Source organism: Felis catus, chromosome E3 (genome assembly GCF_018350175.1).
Source record: "Felis catus isolate Fca126 chromosome E3, F.catus_Fca126_mat1.0, whole genome shotgun sequence".
Lineage (NCBI taxonomy): Eukaryota > Metazoa > Chordata > Mammalia > Carnivora > Felidae > Felis > Felis catus.
In genome coordinates this window covers 6,756,363-6,784,261 of record NC_058383.1, presented here as the reverse complement: position 1 = coordinate 6,784,261, position 27,899 = coordinate 6,756,363, and the positions used below count along the sequence as shown (strand labels likewise).

The window sequence follows — 27,899 nt, the reverse complement described above, 5'->3', positions numbered from 1 at the left end:
TGCTCCACACAGAGAGAAAACGTTGGTTACAGGCTTTATTTACAGGTAATAGAGCCTCTGGTTAAAAAGAAAAAAAGCAGTAGTTTTTCACAGGACAATCGTGTCCATCTGATCTGAGGCCGCGGGTCGGAAGGACTAAGTTTAGACAAAGAAAGCCAGCTAGGTCAGCTCCTCACCCTTGCTCTTTCGAGGCTCCTGCTCGGAGGATGGGCACAGGGACTCCGGGGACATCTGCTCAGGCAGCTTCTCCATGGGCTGGGTCCAATCCCTGGTGCTGCTCCAAGGCCAAGACTTCCCCTAAAATGTCTTCAGAGCGCGACACAACGGACGGGCAGTCACTTCAGAAAAGGGAGGGAGAAGAGGGCAGATGCAGGGAAAACGGCAGGTTTCCCCGGAGAGGCTCCCAATTCACTCTCCCCGGGCCGGCTGGGCCCCTGCGCGGGGGCGCGGCCAGGCCTGAGGCCCCAACCCCGCACCACGGGCATCCCTTCGGCCCGAGCCCCCCGCCGCAGTCCGAGCTGCCCCCAGCCACGGCGCAGACCCGGAGCCCCGGCCCGTAGCCCCGACACTCACTCGCGCAGCCGCTCCGCAAAGACGGCCACCTCGGCCCCCGGGGCAGGGCTGGAAACTCGGGCTCCCCGGCGCGCACTTCCGGGTCCCGTCTAGGCAGCTCGGAGGTCTCCTCTCGATCGTGGGTTCTCCAGGGCCGCTGAGGAGCCGGACTCGGGAGCGGTGTGAAGATGGGGCCTCCTTTGGCGTTCGTCTTTCTCCAAGGAGGGATTGAGAGAGGCTGGGCAATGTCCTTTCATTGCCCAAGTGGACCTAGGGTCTAAATTGGTTTCCTTCTCATCGCTACTGTCCCGTGTGCACACCATTTGCCTCCTCCCTTGACCCTTGCCGTTTTACCACCCATCTTCACCTCTCTCTCTTCTTCCAAATCACAAGTCGGGGACCCTGCGGGGCCCGAATTTCATATCTATGCCCGCAGTCCAGCCAGTCCTTTCCCTTTGTGGCTTCAACTTGACCAGTGTTCCCCCTTCACTACTCCCAGCGCCTCCCAATTGCGCCTCGAGTGTATAAGTAAGCAGGACGTATCTGTACCAATGGGCTAAAAGAGGAAGAAAAGCCTTAGAAATAGGGTCAAGATTCAAAGAGCTTACAGTGCCCGGAGTTTGCCAGGGGCATATTTGACATGTTGAAACAGTAAAAATGTTAGGGAAATTTGTTCATGATAAGGGGAGTTTCCTGCTAAACTCCGAAATAGCAGTTACCAGCTATGGAGTACTTAAACTGACCTAATCTCATTAATCTTCACGACAATCCCATGAAGTTCGTACTTTTTGTAATTTTAGTGCCAGAAACTGCAGACTCAGTAAGCAAGTAAAGGCAGCATTTAGAACCCTGGCCCGTTCAAACCAAAGCGTCGAGTCAAACTGCGCCCAGGAAGGACAATGGTTAGATGGAGTGGAGATTTGTAAATGAGCAAGTGCAGGAAAGAAAGACAGACACTGTCATTATGCCCAACTTGTAAATTTATAAACATGGATGGAATACAAATATAAGAGGTTAACCATTTTCTAAAAGTGAAGAGTGAATGAGATCCATCAGCAAAATGAAAAATTCCAGTATTTCTTTGACTTGTACAGTGCACCATCTGCTTGAAATCATCCTTCCAGTCTGGGATTAAATACTCATTCCTCCATGCACTTGAATTTTTGAAGGGAGTGTAAGATGTGATACCATTAGGATACAAATGTTAGCAAAAAGAGACAGATGTCACAGTTTGATGACTCCAGTAAGGAGTGCCTAAGGGGAGGCAATTCCTACCAGTCTAGGATTCCTGATGGTCTCTCAAGTTCATATTTAAGCTCTCCAAATCCAGGGTACTCCCCTGGACAATGCTAGTCCTGCACTGCTAACTACTTGCTCCTTAGTTCCCTTTTTTCGATTTTATGCCAAACACTTATATGTTCACTGGTTTTTATATTGGTGTTTATAGTAATTTTTTGGCACTTAACATATGACCAGTACCTTTTACATTATCTTATTTAATTTTCATGCTGTTAACCATTGTACAGACGAAGAAACTAGAGAGGCTAAGTAAAATTTCCAAAGTCACACAGCTAGTAAACAGCAAAGTACATAGGTAAGTCTAATTCCAAAGCCATTGCTTTGGTAACTAATCTGCTTTAGTCTTCATTGTTTAATGGTTTGATTCCTGTATGTTAACTGTACCCACAGGCTACTACTACTGAATATCCTAGCACCTGGCAATAGTATTACTGAATGAATGAAAAGAATCGTTGAGATTACATTTTCAGATGTGGGAATCCCATTGTGCTTTGCAGTTATGATACCTCAGGGGCCTCTTTGGAACTTCATTCTCAAATTTCCTCAGTTGCCTACATCCCACTTCCTAGGGTGAGACATTACTCCAGAGAGCGTCATTACCTCAAAGATGCCATACTTCTTCATCTGAAACCCTTCCAACATGCTCTCTTTTGCCTGAAATCCTCCCCTTGCTCCTTCATCTTCCAGTGGTCTCCATCTGTCTAGTCTACCTCTATTCACTCTTTTGCTCAAGCCAAAAACCTAGGAATCAAACTTGATTTTCCCATTACCCACTTTACTCCACTGCTATAATTTAACCAGAAGTGATAGTAAACCTAAGAATACAAGTCTATCAATCAGCAAATTCCAGTTAGCAGGATAAAAAGCATATTCTGGGCACTGAGAAGTGTAAATATAAATCTAGTAATGGGCGTGGAGGTACCTTGACAGGAGGTAAGAATTTGGGAGCTCTGACCTGTGGCCTGTCATTGTCAAAACTATCTAAGCCTGTTTCAGGGAGCAGGGTCTCTGACTAGCTCCCCAAAGGTACTGTCTCCTAGTATCCCAGACAGCTCTGGAAGCATTCAGGATCAACTGCAAACTGGTAATAGTCAATCACTGAGGATGTAACAGGGAATGAAAAGCTACCAAAGAAAACTTCTCCAGGTTCTGGGATGTCCAATACCAACATCATGATGATGGGAAGCTTGGGTGTCAGGCCTTTGAGCCATTAACTTGCTGACCGAACCTAGCAGGTTCTTCAACCTCTCTATACCTCAGTTCCTCTGGAATACAGAGCTAGTTCCCTTGCAGAGTTGTTGTGACAGTTAAGTTGGAATATGAATGCACATACACATACATGTAGGTAGATGGACAGATGGAAGACAGATAAAATTAGATGTACCTTAACTATTAGATTTTGTCTCTTCCTTCCCCAGTCTTCAAGATTAAAAGAATAAGAACACAAACTCATACTGGACTGATTAAATATTGCAAGCTTAAACAGACAAGTTAATTCTCCTTGAGAATTATTTTGGTTTCTCATTTTTTAAACGTTTTACTTATTCTGCCTAGCTCTCTGAAACCTCAATCTATTTATGTGCCAACAACATCCCAATCGAAAAACCTTTAAGACCCTAAACATTCAGACTTTGTTCCAGAAGTCTGTGGAAGAGCAAGCTTTGTATCAGTATGAAGGAGAGTGATCCACTCTTGTTGTGAAGCAGGTTTCTGGAAGGAAGTGAGTTGCAGCCAGGAAGGTGACTCCAAGATTTTCAAATGCTTCTGGCTGAGGCCTTTAGATATTTTTGAAACAGATTCTGAGTATCAAACACACCTTTATTCAAGTGGAAGTACAAAAGCACATTCCTAAACCAATTGCATACATGTGATTTTTTACATATTCTGCTATTTAGGGATTAATCTGTTTCATAATTAACAGAAGTGACCACTGGTCTCTGTACATAAAGGGATACACATTCATAGACAAGGAAAGTAACATGCATTTTCATTTGCTTTTACATTTAAATCAATTCATTTAGTTCTCTACTTTGCCCTGATAAGATCCTATGCTTGCTGATGGCTAAGCGGCAAAATATAGTCGTAGAACTATCCTAGAGGTTAGCCATAAGAGGCTAATAGAATAAGCAATAGATTTTTATATATTTGTTGAGGATCTCTAGTGAATATTGTAACATCTGAATCACAAAGGCCTCACTTGCTGGAATGACAAAAAGAATGTTAAATAACACTTGTCTAATTCACAAAATGTTATGAAGCTTAAGATGGAAACATATAACAAAATATAATAAAATGCTTTGACATCACCTAAAGAATCATGAATTCTTGGCGAAGTGTTAACAGTGACCCTGAACTCTGGACATCCCAACATCTGTGATCAAAAAACCCAAGTTCTTTTATATGGTCTGTGGACTCTGGTATAATACAGAAAACGTGATGATGAATAAACAATTATACACAAAGCTCCCACACTTCAAATACTGTCTTGCATTGATGAGGGAGACTGGGGGGCAAAAATTCAAACAGATAAAGAACCAAGCGTAGTAATTAAAATTTTACCAGGAACAGACCTGACACTCTCTTGAAATACTCTCTCTAGAGATATTACCTAAGAGCAGCAATATCTTTTTTGAAAAGTTGCATTCCCTTATGAAGTTCTCAGACTTTTTTGTATAGGTTCTTTATATTTTGCTCTATCAAAAGCAGACCTGAGCATTTTGCTGGCCTTCAACAGAAGTATATTAAGATAGTTCTAAACTTCACCATGCAGATTAGGCGCTGAATGAATGCAGCTAGACCACCAGGCGTGTTGTTGGCTCCCTGATGTTCTTATCTCTTATTAGAGGGCCGTGGATGCAGACAAGGCAGCTAAGAATGTGGGTGTCATTTGAAAGTATTTATTAGCTGCCTGCCCCAAATACATGGGAGATAGAATCCTTCAAACTCTTGGATGGACAGGACGTGGAAATCCAATTCTTTTTAAAGGAAGATGCTTCAACTTTAGGAAAGAAGACAGCAACATCAAGTAGGGACGGTATACCTGCTGGTGAAAAGCTTAACACTAGAAAACCATCATTTGAAGGTGCTAAGAGAATGGAGAAATCAACAGGAATCCAAGTGTTGTGGCTGGAAAGGAATAGGAAGTAGGATGCTCAGGAAACAGCAGACCTAAGAGTCTGTTTTGAAAAAATCTTGGGCTGAGGACAGCAGAAAAAGCTAAACGAGCTACTTTCCAGAAGTTAGTATGTTTGTACATTGGTGTATTAACAATATCTTAGAGAAGCTATAACAGGAACCAATTTGAGGAAAAATAAAATTATTTATAGGCCATATTTTTAAAAATAGCTTAAGTGAGTTCCATAAATAAAGTTTATATATCTACATACACCACCTATTAAATAAAAGAATGCCGTGAGGAAACAGCACTGCATTCACCAAGTCACTTCTCAGACTATATTCTTCTGCAATGAAAAAGATCAGGGCTATATATTAAAATTTTATATAAAATTTTCACTCCAGTATTTTGATGTGGAGTAAAGCCTGAAATATGGTAAAATTTTCCATTTGCATTAGATTAGATTCTAGTCTGGACTTTCTAAGGATAAAAAAAAAAAAAACAAAAAAAAAAACTTGAACTCTCACTGAAAGATTTGTCATATTTACTACACTTGAATGGCCTCTCCTGGGTATGGAATGATGTTGAATGAGGGGTAGAATATGACTGAATCTTCCCATGTGCATATGTTTATTACATTCATAGGCTTTCTGCATGGAATGAATTTGATGCTGAACAAGGTAGTTTCTTTGAAGGCTATTTCACATTCATTACAGTGGCAGAATTTTATTCCAGTATGAATTCTCCAATGGTGACTAAGGTATGAAAACAGCATGAAGCATTTACCACATTCAATATATTGGTAGGATTTCTCATTGGTATGGGTTTGCAGATGTTGATGAAGTTTTCCTACATTCATCACATTCAGACAGTTTCTCTCTGGTGCGGATTCTCTGATGAATAAAGGTTGAGCTGTGACTGAAGGCTTCACCACATATATGATTTCTCCCTGGTATGAACTCTCAGATATTGAAGGAGGCCTGAATTTGACTGAAGGTCTTCCCACGTTCATCACATTCATAAGGTTTCTCTTTGGTATGAATTCTTGGATGTTGAACAAGGTGTGCTCTCTGACTGAGGTTCTTTTCCCATGCATCACAATCAAAGGCCTTTTCTCTAGAGAGGACTTCTTGTTGAAGAACAAGATCTGAGCTATGATTGAAACTTTCCTCATAATCATTACACTCATAGGATTTCTCTTTCCCATGAATTTTGTGATGCTGAATAAGGCATGAAGTTTGACTGAAAGCTTTTCCACATTCATTACATTTGTGTGGTTTCTCTCCTGTGTGAATTCTTTGATGCTGAATAAGATGGGAACTCAATCTGAAGTCTTTTCCACATTCATTACACGTATAGGGCTTTTCTCTGAGATGACTTCCTTGATGTTTAACAAAGGTCAACCCACAATCATTGTATTCATAGGCTTTCTCTTCACAGTGGACTTTCTGATGTTCAACAAGGTATGAGGTATTATAGAAGTCACTGCCACATATAGTACACTTACAGGGCATCTCTCTGTGAATTTTCTGATGTTGAGTAAGATGTATACTACGACTGAAGACCCTTTCACAATTACTACATTTATAAGATTTTGCTCTAGTGTGAATCCTCTTATGTGGAGTTATGTCTGAGCTCTGACTACAGGATTTATCAGATGCTTCACAGGATTTATCAGATGGTTCACATTTATAGGGCTTTTCTCTAGTGTGTATTCTTTTATGTCGACTAAGACTTGAACTCTGACTGAAAGATTTTTCACATTCTTTACATTTGTAGGGTTTCTCTCTGGTATGAATTCTCTGATGTCTAGAAAGGGCAGAGCTCTGATGGAAGACTTTCTCACATGTATCACATTTATAGGATTTCTCAGTGGCAGAAATGCTCTCACATTTACTAAGGTGGGAGAGATCCATTAAGCTTTCCTTATATTCACTACTCTGAACATCCTGTATTAGATTTATTTGTTCATGTTTACCAGCAGCTGAATTCTGGTTTACGCCCATATCATACTTATCAATGTCATCAATATTCTGTATTCTAAGAACTCTCTGATCTGTATCAAGGGTAGAGTCCAGACTGAAGCTTTTTTCAGGTTCATTACATTCATTGTTCTCACTGGTGAAGGTTTTCTTGCTGATTGTTATTTGCCTAAACTCTCTCTCCAGGAAGAGAAATTTCCTTAGGATTTCCTGAAGCCTTTCTAATCTGTCCTCAGGTTTAGACATTTCTCTAGTCCCAGGAACTTGGGCAATATCCTTTTTGAGTCTTCCTACTCTCACTTTGTATGAATGTACTTCTTCCAAAATTTCCTGCTTAGGAATCAACAGCTTGTTCTCTTCTCTGGTCTCTCCATCTGATTCAATATATAAATAGAAAATGCAAATGTAATCTGTACCCTATGCTTAGGGGAAAACAAACAAACAACAACAACAAAAAAAAAACCCCTCAGAGATGAGAAAACTAATCTAAAATCTACTAAAATGAGAGAAGTTTATTTACTCAGAAGTACTGGTACAGAATCTCAACAGCAGATATAAGGGCATGACTAAGAGCAGTGATGTAGTATCCAAATGAAATGGTTCAGGGTATGGTGCAAACAGGGTTTTCAGCAGAGCAAGAAGGTAGTCAATTAAGGTGTTTCAAAGGAGATAGCAGGGAAATAGTTCAAAAAGAATTATAGATAAGCAACTTGAGTAGGGACCCAGTACAACTTGTGGATGACAAGGGATAAAATAAATGCAAAGAAGTCATCAAAACTGAAGGGAAAAGGAAGGAGCTCTCTCCATCTGGTATACAGGCCGAGCTCTTCATTCTGATTGCCAAAGCAGCTACAACTTGGCTCCACAACTGAACTCTTATTTCCCTACTAATTCCATCTGATTGATTCTACCTTACTCACCTGAGCAGTCATCTCTTAAGACTTCTCTATTCTTAGTTTCCAGATCAAAGACCTGTAGATCTTGTTCCAGCTGGGAGATCCCATCAGGCTTGGGAAATGGAAATCCTGCTCATAGAGAAGGAAATGGGATGTGGCAATTTATCCCCAGATACTACACCAGCCACTTTTTCTCTTAACTAATGGCTAATGGAGAGAAAGTAAATTCTCAGAAGACAGTAGGGAAGGCCTGGAGAGTGAGAAGGGCAAAGATCCTCTACAAGGATCTCCTATTGGTGCTCCAGAAACGGGTGTATTACAGGGCAAGTTGATGACTTTGGGAGAGGTTTTCATTTAAATAGTACTCAGACAAGGGAATCTGTGCAAGGGTGTTTATGTGTTTTCACAGAAGTGATCATTTTCACTCTTTAGCTGTTGCCTATAGATCAACCTTTGTATTAGACCTGGTCTACAAATATGAGACCTGGTCAAAAGGGAAGTCATCAAAATATAACTCTGCTGGACTGGAAGAAAGTGAATACTCAAGCATCTATTATGTGGTGTGCTAAACTGCAGCAACAGAATCAGTGAAGACTGAATAAATGCTCTAAGAACCAATCTCAATTTGCTTCAGGGCACATGAGGAAACAAAAAAATAACACATTCTTATCCGTTAGGAGCTTACACTCTTGTTTATTCGACAAACATCTATGGGGTGTCTCCTATAAGCAAAGTACCTAGAGACAGATACAAACTAACTATAATGCGGTATAAAGAAGAATGCAATAAAAGTGCACTTCCACATAAAAACGGTCTTTTTCTGGCTTATATAATGAATTGCTAGGATCTAATCTCTTTCAAAGTAAAAGCAAGAAGCAGTCTGATCCTGAGGGGCAGAACTATTATAGTACTAAAGGGGCAGTTTTTATACATGTTCAGCCCAGAAAGCTTCTTGTGGCACACATACGAGGTGGTCTAGCTCAAGCCCCTCAAATCCAAAAGCCTTCCTCTCCACTTACTGAATATCTACACAATTTGTTATTGTTCTCTTATCCTGACATGTCACTATAAAATGTAGTTTATGGACTTTTATTTAATTGGTTTCAGGAATTATCATCCCTACTTTATTTATAAACTCTCATTAGCAGTGACAATATATCTTCTATCTTGCATTTCTTTTGACTCATTTACTTAAAAGCTACTTATTGAATGCCAATTTTGTGTCCTAGTGTTAACATGTAACAGGTAACCAGTGTTTCTAAAAGGGCACTGGGCCTGGAAAATATTACAAACCAACAGCTGTCTTCTTGAGATTCCATGTGAGAGCCTATGAGCAGGCAGATGAGAACAGATACAAGAAAGGCTTTACTAAGTTTCTGAATTCCTGCTGAGCATTAATAGTCTATTCCCCTTTTGGATGCTTATTTAGTTAAGGTCCTCCATACCAAATGAAATAATTTTTCAAATTAAAAAGTTAGTGTGGCATGAAGCAGCAAATATTTTGCTCAGAATTCTGACAACATAATTTGCAACTTTAACTCAGTATTAACTAAGGTGTTTCTAAGTATTTGATAACTGAAGCAAATTTTGGTTATTTACTCTATACACCTACGTCACCTACACACAACAATGTGGAAAAAAGGGTTTTATTAAAAAAAAAAGTGTTTAATGTTTATTTTTGAGAGAGAGTGTGAGCAGGGGAGGGGCAGAGAGAGAGGGAGACACAGAATCCAAACCACAGTCCAGGCTCTGAGCTGTCAGCACAGAGCCCAACACAGGGCTCGAACGCACGAACCTGAGATCATGACCTGAGCCGAAGTCGGATGCTTAACCAACTGAGCCACCCAGGCACCCCTGATTGTTTAACTTTTTTTTAATGTTTATTTATTTTTGAGAGAGAGCATGAGCATGAATGGGGGAGGGATGGGGAAGTGGGCAGAAGATCTGAAGAGGGTTCTGCACTGACAGCAGACAGCCCGATGAAGGGCTTGAACTCACAAACCGTGAGATCACAACCTCAGCCAAAGTCAGATACTTAACTGACTGAGCCACCCAGAAGGATTTGATTTTAGACTGTGTCCAATGTAATGCAGTCAGGTATAAAAGAAAATGCCTGCTGGGCAATTAGAAATACAAGACCACAGTTTAGATGAGAGAACAGGGTTTGAAATAGACTTAAAGTCACCTGTATCATCAGTATCATTAAAATATTAAGCTAAGGTTTACTGCTCATTTCGTAGGTGCAAAGTACCACACAAAGAACTTTACAAATTTTCACTAACTTAATACTCATCCTACCTTTACAAAGTAGAAACTATTGTCATACCCATTTCCCAAATAAAAAATGAAGACTGAGAGGTTAAGTAACTTGCCCAAGGTCACAATGACAGGCGAAGCTAGGGCTCAAAGCCAGTCTTATTTCAGAGCCTGGCTTTTACATAATCTACTAGTAAAAAAACAATGACTATGAATGAAACCCTTCCTCCAAAATTCGTACAGAAAGAGAACAGAGGACCAACACGTTGACGATGGAGTAAAGGGTGAAAACAATAAAAATAACAGAGAAAGTTATTAGAATAATACATGGAGAGCCAAGATCCAACAGATTTGGAGTCGTGGATGTTCCAATTAAAAGGAAACTAAAAAGATCACTTAATGTCAAAGAAATAAAACTCTCCTTATAATAAAAATCCTAACTCCTTGGCAACAGTATGAGCAATATTCAATTTGAGGAAATTCCCCTATCAAGAAATAATTCAAACACGCTCCTGAAATTTGTTTGTATTTAAAAATCTGGTCTATGGGGCACCTGGATGGCTCAGTCGGTTAAGCATCTGACTTCGGCTCAGATCATGATCTCACGGTTTATGAGTTCGAGCCCACGTCGGGCTCTGTGCTGACTGCACAGAGCCTGGAGCCTGCTTCGGATTCTGCATCTCTTCCTCTCTCTGCCCCTCCCCTGCTCATGCTCTGTCTCTCTCTGTCTCTCAATAATAAATAAACGTTAAATAAAAAAATATATAAAAATCTGGTCTATATCTCATATCACTTGCAGTCCTTTCCAAAAAAGCATTTAAGTAACTATTAGCCAGGTACTTACACACGTAATTTAATCTAATTTAATCCCTGGCACAAACCCAGAAAGGCATACGTTATTTTTCATGTTTTATAGATGAAGATAATCATTATCAGTTTAAATAATTTGTTCAATATATCACAGTTGGGAAGATAAACCCAAGTCTGATTTCACAATTTACATTCTTTCCAAATCTACCATTTTAAAGGTCACAGGAAGCATGAAGGCAGGTTTTCTTGTCATTGATCTGAATGCCTTTGCCTAAATTTTAAAGTCAAAACTCTAGGGGCGCCTGGGTGGCGCACTCGGTTAAGCGTCCGACTTCAGCCAGGTCACGATCCCGCGGTCCGTGAGTTCGAGCCCCGCGTCAGGCTCTGGGCTGATGGCTCAGAGCCTGGAGCCTGTTTCCGATTCTGTGTCTCCCTCTCTCTCTGCCCCTCCCCTGCTCATGTTCTGTCTCTCTCTGTCCCAAAAATAAATAAACGTTGAAAAAAAAAATTAAAAAAAAAAAATAAAGTCAAAACTCTATGCTTTCAAAAATATGCATTTACTTTAAATTTTCCCTATCTAAAATTATTTTATTAAAGCCTTTTGATTAATTCTATTTAAACCTTTACAGTCCTCCAATTAGATTTATTTTTAACTTAATTTGGTCTTTAAAAATAACATTTAACTGAATCCAGTACTACACTATATGTTAACTAACTTGAATTTAAACAGAACCTTGGATAAATAAATAACATTTAAAATTTACCTCATTATTTGGTTTGTTGCCTGAAACAGTTATGCTAAGATTTTTGCCACATGGAAGCTTTATGCCTTTCTTCTTGGTCCTTAATAAATACACAAATAAAATCTCTCCTTAGCAGTATTGTTCTTGCATAGATACCTATTTTAGTGGAATGTACCCCTAACACAGTTTTCTTTTGAATGCATGCTCTTTCTGTTCCCAAACTGTACAGCCTTATGCACTTCTGTCCAATTTTTCATGGCTACTTCTAACTGTCATCAGAGTATTAGAGCCATAAGAATATAAAAAACACTATAGGGGTGCCTGGGTGGCTCAGGCAGTTATGCTCCAACTCTTGATTTCGGCTCAGGTCAAGATCTCACAGTTCGTGAGTTCGAGCCCTGCATCGGGCTCTGCACTATCAGTGCAGAACCTGCTTGGGATTCTCTCTCTCCCTCTCTTTGCCCCTCCCCAGCTCAGGCTCTCTCTCTCTCTACCTCTCAATATAAATAAACATTAAACACACACACACACACACACAAGCACTCTATATACGGTTGGACTAACTGTTCTAAGGGGTAAAATAGTGAAAAAGAGCCTAAGTGTCAGAGTCAGATCTGAGTCCTAAGCCTAGCTGTGACCTTGAGTGGATCACTTGACTTTTCTGAGCCTCAGTTTCCTCACGTATAAAATAGAATAATAACTACCTTACAGGGTTACGGTGAATTAAATGAGATATGTACAGTACCTCGTAACACGTTGACTCCTCAATAAATAGTAAATAGACTGGCAGTAAAAGACATTCTATAGAAAATCATTTTTGTCCTCATGACATCAACTTCAAAAAGTAAAAGGTATGTGTCAAACACTTCCTGATTTATCAACTTATCAACAACCAGAATTTTGATAAGCATGTTTCCAATGATGTTATCTAAAAAGGCACCTGCCCACACTGCCTCTGTGTGAAGTGGAATCCAGACCACTTTCCTGGTCTCCTGAACTAAGTCACAAATGACTCCCCTTTGGTGACCCTCAAGCCAGTAATCCACTCGTTGTCAATAGAATATGCTTCTTTTTAGATTTGGTAATGAAAAGTCTGATTTTTTACTTACTTTTTTATAGCTCAGCTGTTCATACTTTGTATGTTTACTACTTTATAGTAGAAGCACTTATCCAAAAGGAACAAAGTTTTGATGTCTGCTACAAATACAACTCTGAGCTACTGCCATGGGAAAAAGAACTTGATAGTGGGGTTGCTAAGTCAGGGACTGAATTATAATGTCCTTATTCTACAACAACACCAAACATTAAGCTAATTAAGTGTAAAATCTTAAACTTCAGGTGAAGTTTGCCGAGCCCACAAAAATGAAGAGCATCTCCTAATTTTTGTAAAAAATAATTACTGGGGCACCTGGGTGGCTCAATCAGTTAAGTGGCCGACTTCAGCTCGGGTCATGATCTCATGGTTCGTGGGTTCAAACCTCGCGTCAGGCTCTGTGCTGACAGCTCGGAGCCTGGAGCCTGCTTCAGATTCTGTGTCTCCCTGTCTCTCTGTTCCTCCCCTGCTTGCACTGTCTCTCTCTCAAAAAAAAGATTTAAAAAAAATTTTTTAAAATTACTAAAAAGATGCTGCTGACTTGGTCACCAAAGCAAGTTGAATAGGAGGGCTTCTTGTGTGCATTTGTACCCATTAGGTGTGAGTGTGCATGCACGTCCTGTATATGTGCAGAGATGACAGAGAAAAAAATTCAGTCCAACAGCATGTTGTGCTATTAGGCTGATTAAAGTGCTAAGAAGGTTTTTTTTTTACTCCAAAAAGTAGACAGGTTAACTGTTGGAAATTATGTAATTATTAGATAAAATTAACAGTAGTTTACAATTACATATCACTTTACAGTTTACAAAATTGTTAAATATACATTCAGTTTAATACCCTGAAATAAGGAAATTCAATTCTTTTGCCCTCCCATCTCCCATCCGTGAAGGACAGAGCTAAGGAAAACTTGATCCGGAAAAGTCATATAAATGCGTCAATCTGTATAGCACCACAAAGAGTAAAGGAGACAAAGGCAGGGCCTTGGAAGGGGCCACAGGGACGTAAAGGAGAAGACTAGAGTGTTAAATATGAGGAAAGGCCAGGGGTTGCAGGAAAATTAGGCAACAGAAATGGCAGGGTCACGTTCACTCAGAAAAGAACAGTGCACAGCATATGTCCCACATTCTAAAATAACATGAAAAGATCATAACTGAAGAGCTGGAGTTGAACTTTGTGGTTTCACAGAACACAAATAGATGACCACCAACCGTGGCTTATGAATGAACTCATAACTCAGGTTCAAAATGCATCTGGCTGCAACGGAGGGCCTCCTCGGCCCTTCAGAAATTTAACAAAGGTCATCTGAGGAGCTGCAATTTTACATAGTGATGGCATCCTGAGAGCATCGATCAAGTGTTAATATCTTACAATCGTGGAAAAGGAGTTTCCGAGCGGGGCCGAGCAATATCGATGGGAAGCCGATACCTGGGCCATCTCTTGGAGATTCCTGCTGAAAGAACTGCAAGTGTTTCTCCAGAGAAAGCACTTGCCTGGGTATGACTCAGGGCCGGGCAGGAATTCACACTATGAATCCGGGTGGTAGGAAGGCGGAGAAGTATGCCTACAAAGATCAAAGAGCCAGGAATGGGAAACACACTAAAAACCTTCCAGTGGGCAGAATGCCTCCCCACAGATAACAAGACTTCTTTAATCCTGAGTGTAATCAAGGAGACAAAGGAACACCCTGGATGGCACCAGCATAGGCAAAGCAAAAAAAGGGGGGGGGGAGGGGAAAGAGAGAGAGAGAGAGAGAGAGAGAGAGAAAAGAAGAGTGTGATTAAATATATTCATACATTAAAAAAAAAAAAAAAAAGCAGCAGAGACAGGCAAAAAAGGAGGAAAGGGGGGATGTTCAAATCAAGTGGGCTGCCAATAGCCCTACAGGTTGCCTAAGCCCAGCAGCCTACTGTACCATCCAAATGACCCAGGAGAGACTCAGTTTAAAGCTGATACTTCTGCCCAGGGTGAGGTTACTTAGAACTACCATCTGGATGACTCACTGAAATAGACTCACAGTGAGTCAGGTCTTTAAATGAAATCTCTCCAACTCTGCCTGCTTAGAGGTGAATTTAGGGATGTTAAGAGGCGAGGGATTATTCAACAAGGATTTTAGCCTATCTTAAAAAAAAGCATTTCTTTTTCCAAAGAAAATGGAAAGCTTTCAGATACAGAAACAATGAATTACCAAGAAAGAAAGTGGTTGTGGATTGGGAGGCTCTAGGGTCCCTCTCATAAAAAAAGAAAAGATAGGGAAGTCAAGAACTTAAGCCAAGCACAAGCAAGTTTCCCTTTTCTAACAGGGAACAGATGTCCCACAAAAGCAGCAATCATTAATTACAAATAAGGAATAAAACGTCTCATCTTGAAACCCCCAAAGAAAACCCACTCTCAGAGGAGATGACCTTGAAGATGGAGGATTCAGAGGTTCTAAGATCTGGAATCTGAGCCACACACTACGTTCTCAGAGACCTCACACCTCCTCAGAAACCAAGGAAGTAAAGAAATCCTAAAAGGTAAACTGAATAATAAGAAAGTCCTTACCCACTGAGACCACGTTCCCATAATTCTCTAACATCACTTCTCTGTAGAGATTCCTCTGAACAGGGTCCAGGCATCCCCATTCCTCTCGAGTAAGGTGCACAGCCACATCCTCGAATGTCACAAACTCCTGAAATAATACAGCCTGGCTGCGCTGGGGAATGAGGCCACTAGAGCATCACGGCCAGAAAATGAAGGAGATGACACAAAGAGGGTGTCCACTGTGTAGCAAAGCTGGGGAGGAGGGAGAAGAGACTAGAATCTAGGGAATAAGTTCCATAACCTTTAATATCTAATAAACGCCCATCACAGCACCAGGGATAGAGAAGGAACAGTGTTTACTGGTGGTGGTGGGGAGATGGGAAGGTGGTTTGTGTGAAGTCCAGGTTTCTGAAGAGGATCAATTTCCAAATTGGGGTCTGCTATTGAAAAAAAAAATTCAGGCAGGGTTTACGGATGGGTTGAGGGAAGGGCCACACTCGATCAGTAGCAACAGTCCCTGAGGAAAAGCAGAGGGTTCCTCAGCTCACCTGGTACCTGGCTGGCAGGAGCGTGGCTGCCTGGTCTCCTGGGCTTCCCTCATGGGGAAGAGCAGGCACCTGGGGAACAGGTGGAGCTGAGGGAGGAGAAAGGAGCCAAGAGTGAGAGCAGCCCTTCCCCAGGGCTCCCTGACAGAAGAGGGAGTCAGTGGGACCCTTCTGTACATCAACATTCTAGCAACACCAACCAACATTTATCAGGTACTGAGTGCGTCTACTCTGCTCCTTCTCAGCACTGGAATGCCCTCCTTACCCACATTTAGACCTGATACAGGATTTTCTTAAGAAATCTGGTATCTCACTTTATTCTCATGGCAGGACACTCCTCTAACAGAAGGGTAAGCACTATACCTGTTTTGCAGATGGGCAAAGCAAAGCATAAAGACTTGCAGTGACTTGTCCAGGGCAGTGGTTATTTAGTCAGCTTCTGACGCTCTCCCAGACCCTGTTCCGTAAATTTCGTTAAGCCTTTATGTGAACTGGCACTGTCTCTACGACCAGCATGTAAGGCTCCCGAGAATAAAGAATGGTCACCTGGTTCCTCACCATCCTTTCCGCAACACTCTACACACCGTGGCACTCGCAGTGTGAGTTGCTGACACCTAAGTTATTTCAGGCACTGCAGTTGGCCACGTGTCATCTCAGAGAAGGTTCTTACAAAACAAAAAAAGGTACCAGACATATCAACCTATCTACACGATGTTACATACAGATGTTACTGTAGAGTCAATATGTGATATGTGTACACGCATTGTGCTCAACCAAGGAATTAAATGGTTGGGTTTTTTTTTTTTTTTGGCCAAAATCAGATTAGTCACAAACACTGCAGCTGCAACAGAATGGCAGGTGGCAAAGCTCGCAAAGTCATCAAGGAAGGAAGAAACTAAGTGAAAGGAACAGGGGGAGAGACGGGCCCTAAACCTAAGAGGAAGTAAAAGCGAGGAGGCGAGGATTGTGAGATGCAGTAAAAGCAGCATTATCCTAGAAATGAATCCGGGATAAAGTAAAGGTTGTACGAGCGAAAAATAGCTAAAGCAGAGTGAATGCCACCACTCTGCCTATTAAAGAAAGAAAGGCTGTCCTTAATACAAGAGCCCAAGACCAGGACTGAACTGAGTCACATCTGTCCTTCCCTTCCAGACACCCTGGGGGCCATCTTCTTATCGAAGTTCTTGGCCTCCTAAGTACCAGGCCCGGGAGCCCCACTGCAACTCCCATTCAATTGGACTGAAGGGCTCTCTCCGCCTTACCCCCGTTGAGTTCCTGCTCCATGTCGGTGTCCTGCGCGAACTGAGGCTCTGGGGACAGGCCCTCAGACTGGCTCCCCAAAGACTGAAACTGGACAATTGCTGATCCTGCCGCTTCCTGGGCCGGTATTTCCTCCATCCCTGTTCTGGAGGACAACGATCATCACTGCTGGGTGAGATTGGGAAAAATTATTGTAACGAGTTAAGACGGCCCGCTATTTTACATCCTCCGGACTGAGCAAAATATCTGACACGCTGTAGATACTCCACAAAAACAGCTACAAATGATTTACCCACCTAAACAAAACAACAGAAAGAAAAAATGGAAAAATTTCCGTTTCAAATAGCTATGAACCAAACCATATGGTCCAAATATGGTTTATTTAAACTCTCCACCAATTCAGAATTTGTGATATTTCAAGAAAAAAACAAACAAACAAGAAAGTACAACTTAATAGAGTTCTGTGGAAAGTTTAAAATATTTGAAATACGCAAACTTCTTTCAAGGCTCAAGTTTGTACCTAGAAAAGTATGCCAGTGATGATTATTTATTATTTTTTCAGCAGACCCCTGAGAAATTATTTGGTAAACGCTCGGTCAGCGCACTTTGAATTACTAAACGGGCTTGACTAATAACAAAATTCCACTCAGGGGGGTCAGACCCTTCGCCAACAGACTAGGTGGGCAGGCCGCTTCCCGCTGGCCCGACAGTAACCCTGGGAAGAGCTGCGGTTTTCAAACAGGTTTGGCCGGCGTCCTTCAAAGCCAAGGACGCGACAGGCTTCCGTCCCGCTTCCACAACCCTCAGAAAGGGCCCTCGCGCCCAGTCCTCAGAAGGCCTCGCCCCGCGCTGCCCTCCTCTCGCTTCCCTGTCAGGAGAAGACGCGATCCCAAAAGGGCGAGGGCGGGCCACAGAAACCCAGCTCACACCAGGGCAGAGTCACCGGGTCCTGGCGGCGGGGCCATCGGTTCGCTGGGCGTCAGGGCGAACCCTGACTGAAGGAAAACAGGCCCTCGCCCGCCCGCCCTGGAGCGCTCTGGGGACGGGAACCGCCGTCGACCGAGTTCCCGGGCGCTTCCTCCTCCTCCCCGGGAGCCTAACCTAGCCGCGACCCCAGGACTGCTACCGGGAACTCACCCGAAAGGAGGGGCAGGCCGAGCGGCCGTCCCGTCGCGGACACCCTCGCTCTAGGGGCAGCCCTGGGCTTTCCGGGGTCGCTCTAGACCGCTTGGAGGCCGGCGCTTCTCAGTGGCACTTCCGGAGGCGGAGTCCCGTGGCCGTGGGCGGAAGGTGGGCCCCGGATGAAGGCCCCCTGGGTGAGGGCCCCGGATGAGAGCCCCGGATGTGGAGTAAGTACCAGGGACGTGCGAGTGCGGGGCTCTTCGTTTTACTTCTCTGGCCCTGACCTTCGTCCGTGCTGACCCCGCCGGCAACCTCTGTAGCCATTGTACCAGTAATGACCAGGACAGCCCCGGGTTTGGGAAAGCGTCCTCGCGGGGTAGTGGCCCGCTCACGTCGCGCGTGTTCCGGGAGTGGAGGGGCAGACGTAATGGTCCCGCTTCTGTAAGTCAGCAGGTGGGGAACTAGTACAGGGGTACGAAATACACTGATTAAAGCGAAAATGGAAGGCTCTTGGGTGGTATAAGGACCACAGAAAACCGTGGGACCGGAGTCCATTAATGTTTTGGGCCGAGGGACAGGGCATTGAGCAAGTTGGGAGTTTCTTAGAGAAATTGAGACTGGAAGAGAGCTGCGTTCCGGGGGGCGGGGAGAGAGACTGGACTATGCAGAAACTGGGGTAAGTAAAGCGCGGAGCCCACGGACAGGCAGGCCAGGCGCTAGAACAGAAGTACCGAGGGCATCGTGACCTTCTGGATCCTTACAGAATGTGATGTCTTATGGTGGAACTGGATCTGCTAGGGACTGGCAAGGCTCTTAGTTTTCTTCTTTTTTAAAAATATTTATTTAGGGGCGCCTGGGTGGCGCAGTCGGTTAAGCGTCCGACTTCAGCCAGGTCACGATCTCGCGGTCCGGGAGTTCGAGCCCCGCGTCGGGCTCTGGGCTGATGGCTCAGAGCCTGGAGCCTGTTTCCGATTCTGTGTCTCCCTCTCTCTCTGCCCCTCCCCCGTTCATGCTCTGTCTCTCTCTGTCCCAAAAATAAATAAACGTTGAAAAAAAATTTTTAAAAAAATATTAAAAATATATATATATTTAGAGAGAAAGGGAGAGAGAATTGCAGGCAGGCTCCACGTGGTCAGAGCTCATCATCTCACGGCTCCATCTCATGAATCCTGAGATCATGACCTGAGCTGAAAGCAGGAGTCTGATACTTAACCGATTGAGCTACCCAGGTGCCCCTGGCAAGGCTCTTAAAGAATCAAAAAGGGGATTCGCAAGGGCCTTTAGATATTACTTCTTTAAGATTACAAATCAAGTATTATCCTTTAGTGATAGTTGACATTTCAAATTAAGAAAATCCACACACAAAAAAGTGTGGCATCGTATATGCTTTTTCAAATTACATCAGTCTCTGGGATGTTCTGATCTGCTTACCCTTTCTTTCCTTTTTGAGTGTCATTGACCTAATGCAACTTTCTACTGTGACACAATCTCTCTAGTCTACGGTATCCGGTGCAAGGGAGTCAGCATCACAGAAGATGCACTGCTTAGTCAATTGCCTGCTGTACAGCAAGTTAGAAACGTCTTGCGTTGAACAGAAATACACTCCCTAGTGATACCTGTTGTTCCTGTTGAGGTCCCTGGGAAAATAGATGACACATTATTTCTCCTTTTCATTAACATCTCTTCTAATACTCTAGGATAGCTATAAGTTTGGAGTTCTTTCCTGAGTTGCCATTTCCCCACAAGTTGTACCTTATTCGCAAATTATGGCAGTGGTGCATTTGTGTCTTGAGTTTTAGCTGACTCAGGCAGTTTGCTCCAGTAAGAGGACAATAAGAGGCACTCTCTTAGAAGTCCATTTCTCTCCAGTAGACATCAATCCCTAACAAAGAGTGGTAAGACTATTATTTTGCAGGGTGCCTGGGTGACTCAGTCAGTTAAGCGTCCAACTCTTGGTTTTGGCTAAGGTCATGATCTCAAAATTTGTGAGTTCGAGCCTCATGTCAGGCTCTACACTGACAGTACAGAGCCTGCTTGGGATTCTCTCCCTCTCTGCCCCTTCCCTGCTCATGCTCTCTCTCAAACTTAAAAAAAAAATTTTTTTAAGACTATTATTTTGCTTTTGAGCAAAATTTTCTTTCAGCAGTTCTTCAGATGACAGAGGTGGCAACAATTAACCAACTTACAAAATTTGTAATTTTTATCTTACACTATGTTACTTTTTTGTTAATGTTTATTTTTTTTGAAAGAGAGAGAGAGACAGAGCATGAGTGGGGGAGGGTCGGAGGGAGAGGGAAACACAGAATCCAAAGCAGGCTTCAGTCTCCGAGCTGTCAGCACAGAGCCTGATGTGGGGTTCAAACCCACGGACTGTGAGATCATGATCTGGGCCGAAGTCAGACACTTAACCAAATAAGCCACCCAGGCGCCCCTATTACTAGGGTTCCCAAGGGTCGAGCACTTCATTAATTTTTCCCATATGTCCACCGTTACAGTAGGCATGAATAGATACAAAAGAAGTAAAATATTACAGTAGAACTGATACATGTTCTAAATATAGGTTTGTCTTCTCTGACTGCTTTGTCTCCATAGGCACCATCATCTGAGGGTTTGTAGAATGCCTTATCCATTAGACCTACCTTAAATCAAGGAATCTGGTTTATAGTCAAGGAGGTCTGACAATGAACTTGTAATCACAGAATTCATGGTTCTTACTCATCACCCAGAAGCAGCTAGCCTGATAGAACTATGGAATGGCATGTTGAAGACACAGCTAAGTTACACCTTGGAAAATTGGGGAGCTGTCCTCCAGGATACAGTATATGCAATGATATGCATTGAACCAATAACATACATGGTGGTGTGTCTCCAATAGAAAGACTACTTGGGTATAGAAACCAACAGGTTGGAACAGGAGTGGCCCCTATTACTATAATATTCAGTAACTCACTGGTGGAATTTGTGCTTCCTATCTTCAAACCTAGAGTCTTCTGGGTTATGGTTCTGATTCTCAGGAAGAACATTTCTAGAAGATATATTAAATGTTCCAGTGAACTGGAAGCCAGGCGACCTTGTCTTCCTTGTGCCAGTAGATCAGTAGGCAACGAGTGGAGTAATTATAAAGGTCCCACAGTCCCTGCCACACACACTACATAAATACAAAAACATACCCAGCTGTCTGCATTCAATAACCTATCTTCCTGAACCTTGTAAGTACTTTAGTGTAGGAATGGGGCTTGGGGGCAAAGGGGAAAGGGCAGGGTTTAGACAAAGAAGAAAAACAATGTGTAACCATGTAATGGCTCTTAGAGACAACTTGGAACACTGGAAGGAGATTTGAGGAAGTATGTAGAAGTTCTAGGACCAAGAGGTCTTTAAGGAGGACCATAGTTTAGTGAGCCAGTCAGTGATGAAGGAGCAAAGATTTACTCGAGTGGTTTATTGAAGAGTCATAGGGAAGTAGAAAGAAAACAGTGACAATATCAGCAAGATCAAAGAGAATGGGATATTATTTAGGGCTTGGAAGGTTACTCAGAGTATCACCTAGTCATTGGTACCCTCTGTAGCATGTGGCTATTCCTTTTGTGGGTCTTCCGTTGTGCTCAGACTTGTCTTGGAATTCAGAGTGTGTCAGTCTTTCAAGGTCTCAGTTATGGTTTTATAAAAGGTGAGGTATCTTGACCTACTCTTAAAGTAATGGTAAAAGCCATAATTCTTGTGATAACATTTTGACAGCAAAATTCGACTTACTGGGGATGCCTGGGTGACTTCAGGTGGTTAAGCATCTGGACTCGATTTCAGCTTAGGTCATGATATCATGGTTGGTGAGTTCCAGCCCCGTGTTTGGCTCAGCACTGGTAGTGCAGAGTCTGCTTGGAATTCTCTCTGTCTTCCTCTCTGCCCCTCCCCTGCTCGCACGTGTGCACTTTCTCTGTCTTTCAAAATAAACATTTTAAAAATTTAATTTAAAAAATTCGATGAACTGTAGCAATTCCATTATTATTACGCCGAAAACTCCCTGGTAATTTTAGCCAAGGTCAGAATCTTAACCGTCTAGTACTGGAAAGAATGTCTATTGCCCATAGATGAAATTTTTGAAACTACTACCCATTCAAATGACAGTACGTAATCACGGTCGCCAGAGAAGCAACGACTTTGGTTTTGTGAAACCATTCATTCTTGACTTCACTTTGATATTTCTCTTTACATTTTTGTTTCAGTTCTTCTGACACACAAAATCACTAAGTAGTCATATGGTTTAATAACTAGAATTCTTAGGATTATTGCCATCAGTAAGAAAAAGGAGAAACAGAAGTATCTGAGAAGAATGGTAGCAAAGGAAACTTAAGCCCCCTTCACCAGGCTGGGAAAAGCTGAGCTAAGGGGGGAGATCCCCAAAGCCAGACAAGGCCGTCGAGTGGGGAACAAGGCCACAGTCCTCCCGCGTTCCTAGAGAGGACTCCTCTTCTGAAAGACAAGTGTTGACACTTCCGGCTTCTGGTGGGACTCACAGATGTGCCCGCAATCAAGGTTGTGATGAGCAGAGGGTGTGGGTCCAAGTGCGCTGCCCTTTGCCACCTCCCCCCAAGAGTCACCTCCCTTTTCTGCCCCAGCACCCCCAGACGTCTCCGGGGTTCACGGTGAGACGTGGGTCCGGCCAGGGTGGACGGGTGGGGACAGAGGTGGATGTGTACAGCTGTGTTCCGCGGCTCCTCGCGCCATCACCGCCCCCGGACGGGGTGGAGGGTCCATGTCCCTGCCCTGTGTTCCGGCCTCGTCCGTAGGGAGCGCCGTCTCTCTCTGCAGAGACAGCTCTGGATCCAAGTGGAAAAGGCACGCGTTTTGTTTTCTGGGCCAGGTTGAGATGCCTCTGGGACCGGGAAGAGGCAGTCCGCTGAGGGCTCTTCCTGGGCCTTCTTTCCTCGGTCTTCACCCCAGGGGATGGTGGAAGACAGGATCCGAGGCCAATTTCTCTGTTTCCCCAGTTGTCCGTATTTGCATTCCTTCTGGTGAGGGCTTCCCCACCCCCACCCTCATTCCTAGAGATCCTGAATGTAAAAGGAGGAAGACTCTCGAAGCTATCAAGCTCCGCGGGTTTTTACCAATTTGTTAAGCTTCGTAAATGTGTGCAGATCACTTGCTCACCTCCAAGCCCACCACCATTAACGGTGGTAGTGTTTGAAACCTAGTGAGTAAAGTGATTTGGATGCAGTAGGAAAGATTACACACACCTCTTTTCCCTTGCTGTTTCTGAGCTTTATTAATTTTTTTATAGTGTATTTATTTTGAGAGAGACGGAGACAGCACCAGTGGGGGAGGGCACAGAGGAGGGGAGGGCAGAGAGGAGGAGCGAGAATCCCAAGCAGGCTCTGCACTGACAGTGCCCACGCACTGGCAGCGCAGAGCCCAAATGTGGGTCCCAAACTGAGGAAGGGTAAAATGACCCGAGCGGAAACCAAGAGTCGGACACTGAACTGAGTCACCCAGGCTCCCCTGAACTTCATGAATTTTAAATGTATGATTTTAGACATCAGGTGGATTTTTCAGTTGTGGGAGGTAATTGTGCTTGACTTGGAAGTGGTGAGTAATGAAGGGGGTTGTGAGGATGCAGTGGAAAATGTTTTGGGCTACTAGAAGGCCATTTCCAGTGCTGTGTCTGACACTGATTAGGATGATTTTGAATAAAACCCCACCAGTAGGGTTCATTCATTTTTTTCCTACGTAAAATTAACTAAATTATCTCAGAGGGCCCTTCCAACTTGTAAATTCATTGATAAATGAATTTAACTGAAAAATCCAGCTGGGCCAAACCTAATGCCCCATCTCCATTTCCCACACTGCCACCAGAAAGATACTTACGTTATTGAGAGAAGGTGTCAGAGGACCAAAGGAAACACTTAGAGATCAGTGTTGAAGAGATCCTATGCAGTCAACCCAAGTTGTGGAGAATACATGGAAAGCAGATCAATGAAACCTTACTGTTTGCTGGGGGATATATAAGTAACTTACCCATAGACACATAATTTATTTATGTACCTTAAGGTTGTACTGTTATAATATTCCTCCCATTCTTACTCAGATGTTTTACAAATAACTTCACAGTCTCTTAATTTATAAATGGCATGCCCTGCCAAGTGTTGAAATACCAGGCTTAAAATGAATTTGTTGAACTTTCTACAAATGAACACAAAATTGACATTGTATTCAGACATATATTTTAAATGTCTATGGGTTGCAAGGAACTACATAAAGTGACTGAAGGGCAACGATGACAGCAAAAGACAAGTCTACTCTTGGGGGCAGTCTAGGTGAGATAAGGCATGAAAGCATTACAAATTAAATTTCAGGGTAAAAGCTATCAAAAAATTACATCTATCAAACTAGAAATGGAGACAGTTCAGTGAGTCTAAAGTCAAAAGAGGACTAGGTGCTGGGATCATTCAAGAAATGTAAAATAAAACCCAGTCTTTCTGTTGCTCTGCCCAGAATATGAGCACTACCACTCCATGCAGGTCTGTTCAAGGGAGGAGTGACTCTGTTCCTGACCTCAGCCCTCTATCTTTGAGTTTCACTTCTTGGAGTTTCACTTCATTTTGATTCATACTTCCACCAGGAGGGAACATGTCTAGGAACGTGTGCTTTCCCCCGTCCCTGCTTTTAGAACTTTGACCCAGATGGCAAAGACCAAGATGCCTTTTCCCTCATCTTTAAATGGCAGAGACAGATGGAATTTTCAGATCTATCACTAAAAATGGAGAGAAATGAGGAAAGAAAATTTAATAGTTGGAAGGTGAAGATAAGAACAGCAACGCAAGTGCTAACAATGTAAGTGCTATGAGATGGGGACCAAAAAATGGGGCTATCAGGAAAGGCTAAATGGGTTTCAGTATTTTTAAAATATAAATACATGTTTTAACTTTTTTTTCCTCTGTGCCCCAGTGGGTAATTCTGTCCACCATACTTGGTCACTTTCAGAGTGACCAGATTGCTTTTAAAAAAAAAAAAATGTTTTTTAATGATTATTTTTGAGAGAGACAGAGCACAAATGGGGGAGGGGCAGAGAGAGAGGGAGGCACAGAATCCAAAACAGACTCCAGGCTCTGAGCTGTCAGCACAGAGCCCAAAACGGGGCTCAAACCCACGAACCATGAAATCATGACCTGAGCCGAAGTCGGACGCTTAACTGACTGAGCCACCCAGTCGCCCCCAGATAGCTTTTTTTATAGTGACTAGGTGGCAGTGTGGCAGCACAGGACCCTGGGCTTCAGACTTGGGTTTGAGTAGTGAATCTGTTTTGCTATGTTGTTAGCACATTAATCTTTCTCAGCTTCTTAAAATAGGGGTACTGGTGTCTTTCATAAGGTTCCCGTGGGTATTAAATGGGCTGTATACATAAAATAATGTGATGTACTGAATCTGCCTACACACAGCTAACATGAATGGCAGTTATCCGGCATCTACTGTGGCATGCCATTGGATTTAGTGAATTGTCTTCATGCTACTTGGATGAGATGTTAGCAGCATGGCAATACAATGTTACTTTTTCATACTGCTATTTTAAATTTTTTCTGCTCAGCAGGATAGCAAAAACTGGCCTCATAAAACATCTAGGACCTTATTTGGATCAAGTGAGCCAGTTCTTCGAACCTGAACAATGACTGTTGAATCAAGGGATACCGCAGATTTGTCTCCACAGGCCACCCAGGAGGTGGAAGGCATAGTGATAGTGAAAGTGGAGGCGGAAGATGAAGATGAGGAAGGCCATTTTCAAAGGGGAAGAAATAGCATAGAATTATCCCCACAATTTATTAGTCGGTCCACAACCATGAATGAGAGAGCCTTATTCTCATCATATTTGGTTGCCTATCGAGTGGCAAAAGAGAAAATGGCTCACACGGCTGCTGAAAAAATTATTCTTCCAGCATGTATGGATATGGTACGTACAATTTTTGATGATAAATCAGCTGATAAATTAAGAACTATACCCCTTAGTGATAATACAATATCTCATTGAATCTGTACAATTGCAAACCATTTAGAGGCAATGCTTATTACACGGCTGCAGTCTGGTATAGATTTTGCAATCCAACTGGACGAGAGCATGGATATTGCAAATTGCCCAACACTCTTGATTTATGTCAGGTATGTGTGGCAAGATGACTTTATAGAGGACCTGTTGTGTTGTTTAAGTTTAAATTCACTTATAACGGGATTAGATTTATTTACCGAATTAGAAAAGTGCATTGTTGGTCAATATAAATTGAACTGGAAAAACTGTAAAGGAATTTCAAGTGATGGAGCAGCAAATATGACTGGGAAACACAGCAGGGTTATTGAAAAATTGTTAGAAGTAACACATAACAAGGCTCTTTGGAATCATTGTTTTATTCATCAAGAAGCTTTGGTGTCCAAAGGAATTCCACCAGGTCTAATGGATGTATTGAAAAACGCAGTGAAAATTGTTAATTTTATTAAAGGAAGCTCCTTAAACAGCCGACTTCTCGAAATATTTTGTTCAGAGATTGGAGTTAACCATACCCACTTACTGTTTCATACAGAAGTCTGTTGGCTGTCTCAAGGAAAAGTATTGAGCAGAGTATATGAACTCAGGAATGAGATTTACATTTTTCTCATTGAAAAGCAATCTCATTTGGCAAATATTCTTGAAGATGACCTATGGGTAACAAAATTGGCATATTTGAGTGATATTTTTGGCATTCTTAATGAATTACATTTTAAAGTACCGGGGAAGAACAATGATATATTTCAGTATCTTGAATGTATTCTAGGATTCCAAAAGACATTATTGTTGTGGCAAGCAAGACTTAAAAGCAATCGCCCTAGCTACTATATGTTCCCAACGCTGTTGCAGCATATTGAAGAGAACGTTATTAATGAAGACTGCTTAAAAGAAATAAAATCAGAGATATTGATGCATCTCACTTCTTTGTCTCAAACCTTTCATCATTACTTCCCAGAAGAGAAATTTGAATCAATAAAGGAAAATATTTGGATGAAAGATCCCTTTGTATTTCAAACCCCAGAATCAATCATTGAGTTAAACTTGGTGCCCGAAGAAGAGAATGAATTATTGCAGCTCAGTTCATCCTTCACACTGAGGAATTATTATAAGACATTAAGTCTGTCAGCATTCTGGATTAAAATTAAAGATGAATTTCCACTGCTAAGTAGAAAGAGCATATTGCTGCTATTACCATTCACAACTACCTGTTTGTGTGAACTAGGATTTTCCATCTTGACACGATTAAAAACAAAAGAAATAGGCTCAACAGTGCACCTGACATGCGTGTGGCCCTATCCTCATGTGTTCCTGACTGGAATGAACTTATGAACAGGCAAGCACACCCATCGCATTAAGTGTGATGAGATGCACTTAATGAAAAGTGCTATGAAATGTGGTTTTTGTACTTTTTAAGGGTTTCTTTGGTAGATGGTATTTATTAATAAAATTATATTTGGAATTTACATTTCATTTTCTATGTAGTATCATTTCATGAAACTTGTTTCTGTTACAGGGGTTATGTGACTGTGTATCCAGAATAATGATGTGAAATATTTTTCTGGGGATTACTGTAAGTTTTGAAAACCCTCTTAGTACATAGTCTTCTACTTAGATCTGTGCCCCTGTCCACCACTGCTGCCTTGCTTCTTCCTTTCAGGCAGAGCCCCATTCAGGTTCAGTTTC

At 42.4% G+C, this 27,899-nt stretch overlaps 3 protein-coding genes across 15 annotated transcripts in view; 1 reads left to right on the top strand and 2 right to left on the bottom strand.

Annotated features, from left to right (window-relative positions):
* The window catches only part of TMEM225B (transmembrane protein 225B), a 28,288-nt gene extending 27,950 nt beyond the window's left edge, over positions 1-338 (bottom strand). For 3 of the 6 annotated variants that reach the window (XM_045047850.1, XM_045047846.1, XM_045047849.1), the window contains exon 1: positions 177-317. The gene's annotated coding sequence lies outside the window, so the exon portion shown is untranslated. Of the gene's footprint in view, positions 1-176 lie in introns of all 6 variants that reach the window. The other 3 variants (XM_045047853.1, XM_045047854.1, XM_019820468.3) reach the window with 3 other exon arrangements.
* ZNF655 (zinc finger protein 655) lies at positions 172-18,340 on the bottom strand. Of its 8 annotated transcripts, XR_006591136.1 has the most exons (7): positions 18,209-18,340; positions 17,074-17,236; positions 15,815-15,900; positions 15,288-15,414; positions 7,869-7,973; positions 574-829; positions 172-338 (listed from the first exon to the last, which is right to left on the bottom strand). XR_006591136.1 is itself a non-coding variant. In XM_045047840.1 (6 exons), the coding sequence occupies exons 2-6, from the start codon at positions 17,207-17,209 to the stop codon at positions 5,929-5,931; spliced, it is 1,848 nt and encodes a 615-aa protein (XP_044903775.1). In that variant the 5' UTR covers positions 17,210-17,236; positions 18,209-18,340; the 3' UTR covers positions 1,515-5,928. The 8 variants fall into 8 exon arrangements, 7 of the variants coding, with proteins under 7 accessions (XP_044903775.1, XP_044903776.1, XP_044903777.1 ...); XM_045047840.1 differs by lacking the exons at positions 172-338; positions 574-829 and adding an exon at positions 1,515-7,322; XM_045047841.1 differs by lacking the exons at positions 172-338; positions 574-829 and adding an exon at positions 1,515-7,322 and having other exon boundaries at positions 17,074-17,239; positions 18,209-18,326.
* On the top strand, positions 17,602-27,679 carry LOC102901625. The gene is made up of 5 exons (XM_045048275.1): positions 17,602-17,607; positions 18,189-18,387; positions 18,426-18,634; positions 24,855-25,018; positions 25,770-27,679. Exons 1-5 carry the CDS (start codon positions 17,602-17,604, stop codon positions 25,849-25,851), a joined length of 660 nt encoding a protein of 219 aa, XP_044904210.1. The 3' UTR covers positions 25,852-27,679.
* Positions 27,680-27,899: the final 220 nt, after the last annotated feature.

Coding starts and splice junctions, on each gene's coding strand:
- ZNF655 (XM_045047840.1), bottom strand. CDS start 17,209: ATGGAGGAAATACCGGCCCAGGAAGCGGCAGGATCAGCAATTGTCCAG. Junction 15,901..17,073: donor GGAGCAGGAACTCAACGGGG/GTAAGGCGGAGA, acceptor CTCCTCCCTCAG/CTCCACCTGTTCCCCAGGTG. Junction 7,974..15,287: donor TGGGAACGTGGTCTCAGTGG/GTAAGGACTTTC, acceptor CTCTATGAGCAG/GATTTCCATTTCCCAAGCCT.
- LOC102901625 (XM_045048275.1), top strand. Junction 18,635..24,854: donor GACGTAATGGTCCCGCTTCT/GTAAGTCAGCAG, acceptor CCCTGCTTTTAG/AACTTTGACCCAGATGGCAA. Junction 25,019..25,769: donor GCAACGCAAGTGCTAACAAT/GTAAGTGCTATG, acceptor TTTTCTGCTCAG/CAGGATAGCAAAAACTGGCC.